Source organism: Octopus bimaculoides, chromosome 1 (assembly GCF_001194135.2).
Source record: "Octopus bimaculoides isolate UCB-OBI-ISO-001 chromosome 1, ASM119413v2, whole genome shotgun sequence".
Classification (NCBI taxonomy): Eukaryota; Metazoa; Mollusca; class Cephalopoda; order Octopoda; family Octopodidae; genus Octopus; species Octopus bimaculoides.
Window position 1 is genome coordinate 79,719,142 of NC_068981.1, and position 3,401 is coordinate 79,722,542.

Here is a 3,401-nt window from a genome sequence, read left to right on the forward strand (position 1 = left end):
TATATATATATATATATATATGTAATATAATATATATATGAAGTTTGCTTCTCAAACATATGGATTTGGGCCCAGATCTACTTTGTGACACTTTGGGCCAACCAAAGCTTTGCAAATAGATCTGATAGAAAGAAACTGAAAGAAGCCCATCTTTGTGTGTGTGTGTGTGTGCGTGCGTATGTACGTGAGTGTGTGTTTTTCAATTACAATTTTATAGGTAAAGTAGTAAACCACAGCAACAATCATACGGAAACAATAAAACATAAACTGAAAAGCATATACAAACTCTATGCATACATTCAAAAGCACATACATAGTTCTAGTGTTTTTTTTTTGTGGAAGATAAGATAAACTTCTACCTGCCAGACTTTGACCATTCCAAGTATCTGGTAACAACATTGTAAAAATCAATGATTAACTCAATAGGAGATTTCCCTGGGCCAAGAAATTCAGAACCATTTGACACCTGAAAAAAAAAAATTGAATTACTATTTATCTATCTTTCAGTTTATCAATCTCTCTCTCTCTCTCACACACACACACACACACATATAACAGAATTTGTGTTAAGATCCAATTCCATTTGGATATTCAACCTAACTTGATAACTTAGATCAGAAAAATTTAATATTCCAATAATATGGACTTCAAATCTTGGCACAAGGCCAGCAATTTCAGGAAAGTGACTAAGTTGATTACATTGACCCCAGTCCTTGACTGGTACTTATATTATCGACCCCAAAAGGATGAAAGGCAAAGTTGACCACAGTGGATAACAATTCTGCTAGCTCACCGCCTTTAATATTCCAATAACATTCAAATAATAGATTATTGATTTAATAATACATCATTAATAGCAATAATAATAGTTTTAGATTTTAGCACAAGACCGCAATTTTAGGGGTGTGATAGTTGATAACATCAACTCCAATACTTGACTGGTACTTATTTTATCAACCCTGAAAGGATGAAAAGCAAAGCTGACCTTGAACTCAGAATGTAAAGAGAAGGAAAAATGCTTGCTAAACATTTCATCTGACACGTCAATGATTCTGCCAGACCTCCACCTAAATAATCCTTTCTAGTGTAGGCACAAGGCTTGAAATTGTTGGGGATGGGGCTAGTTGATTACATCAACCCCAGTGCATAACTGGTTCTTATTTCATCGACCCTGAAAGGATGAAAGGGAAAGTTGACCTCAGCAGAATTTGAACTCAGAATGTATGGACAAACAAAATGCTGCTAAGCATTTCACCTGGCATACTAACAATTCTGCCAGCTCACCACTTTTCTCCACCTAAATAATAATAACAATAATACAGTTCTATATTTAAGAGATGAGGAATTATGTACATTATTTACATTTGACAGATATCTGTTCTCATCTTGTTTGTTGTTAATACAACATTTTGGCTGATATACCCTCCAGTTTGCTTAGGAGGTTGTTGTGCACCAGCATATGTGCAGCTTCTTTTAGTTTTCATATTTTCCAGTGGTGTTCTCTGTCTATTATTTTAACTTCATCTCACAGGGGAGGTGCAGATATGAATAGCATATGGGAACCGGTATTAAGGAAAGATAGGAAAATATTAGATTTAGAAGCCCTAAAATTCACTCCATAATTGCCCACAGGCATAAGGTGTAGTGGTTAAGAGCACAAGCTACTAACCCCCAGATTCTGAGTTCGATTCCAAGCAGTGACCTGAATAATAATAATTAATAATAACATTGAAAAATACGTTAGGAATGAGAACACAGGTTCTCAAGACACCTAATGAAGGCTGGAGGGTATATCAGCTGAAACATTTTGTTAGCAAACAAGATGAGGACAAATATCTGTCAAATATAAATAATGTAAGTAACAATAATAATCTTTTTTACTGGTACTTAATTTATCGACCCCAAAAGGATGAAATGCAAAGTCGACTTCAGTGGAATTTGAACTCAGAACATAAAAACAGATGATATGCCACTTAGTATTTTGCTCGGTGTGCTAACGATTCTGCCAGCTCACCACCTTAAATTTGTATATTTTTTTTTGTTTTACCTTAGGAACTCTATGATTAACATTTGCTCCTCGCTCTATGCACAATTTCGCCAGGAATAGATTACGTGGTTTGACATTCAATTCTTCTTCATCATGACCACAAAGGACTATATACAAAGGTGTCCTTTGGTAACAACCTGCAATGAAAGTTGAATTAACATAAAGAAACACATTCCTCAAACACTTTAAAAATAATATCCATATATGTGCCTGCATATATAGATATATATATATATATATATATATATATATGTGTGTGTGGGTGTGTGTATGTATATATAAATATATAGAGAGAGGGGGAAAGAGAGAGAGTATGAGATAGTTACCCTGTCGTCATAGCCTTGCCCATGCCACAATCATCTCTTGTCATGTCTCAAACATGCTGTACTGCTTCTCCGTACATCAAACATTTTTAGCAACACCACCAAGATGTCAGTACACTACCCGCAACATCATTGATACCAACCAATACACCCATTAAGTTCCGATTCATCTTATTGTTTTCTTTCTGTCATACATCTTTAAAAAAGACTGTCAGCATCAAATGTCTGAAATTGGTCCGTTTTGAGTTACTCTTTTACTTGTTTCAGTCATTTGACTGCGGCCATGCTGGAGCACCACCTTTAGTTGAGCAAATCGACCCCAGGACTTATTCTTTGTAAGCCTAGTATTTATTCTATCGGTCTCTTTTTGCCGAACCGCTAAGTTACGGGGACGTAAACACACCAGCATGGTGGATGATGGAAATGGTGGAAAATAAGGATGATGATATATATAGGCACAAGTATGGCTATGCGGCTTGCTTCCCAACCATGGAGTCTTGGGTTCACTTCTACCACACAACACCATGGGCAACAATCTTCTACTGATAGCCCCAGGTCAACCAAATCTTTGTAACCAGATTTGCAACATGGAAACCGAAAGAACTCTGTCATATATGTATATACATATATACATGTGTGTGTGTGTGTATGAGTGAGTATAAATGTATGTATGTAGATGTATGCATGTGTGTGTATATGTGAATAAACATCATCATTGTCATACAAGTGAGGCTGTTCACTTCCAGACTTCTGCAAAAAACATATCTGACCATGGGGAAATATTACCTTGTTGGTGACAGCAAGGAAATCTGGCTTTAGAATAAATGCCTCATATATACATATATACGAATGTCTACACACATACATATATATATGACAGGCTTCTTTCAGTTTCCATCTACCAGATCCAATCAAAAGGCTTTGGTCAACCCACGACACTTGGCCAAGGTGCCACACAGTGAGACTGAACCCAGAACTATATGGTTTCAAAGCAAAATTCTTACTACACAGCCATGCCTATGCCTGTATAT

At 36.2% G+C, this 3,401-nt stretch overlaps 1 protein-coding gene across 4 annotated transcripts in view; it reads right to left on the bottom strand.

Moving 5' to 3' along the window:
• LOC106877087 (uncharacterized) overlaps positions 1 to 3,401 on the bottom strand; it is a 52,599-nt gene that overhangs the window by 19,052 nt on the left and 30,146 nt on the right. For all 4 annotated transcript variants that reach the window (XM_014925876.2, XM_052967682.1, XM_052967675.1 and 1 more), the window contains exons 3-4: positions 2,048 to 2,184; positions 360 to 466 (exon numbers count right to left, since the gene is read on the bottom strand). In XM_014925876.2, the coding sequence (XP_014781362.1) occupies positions 360 to 466; positions 2,048 to 2,184 (244 nt within the window). The remainder of the gene's footprint in view (positions 1 to 359; positions 467 to 2,047; positions 2,185 to 3,401) is intronic.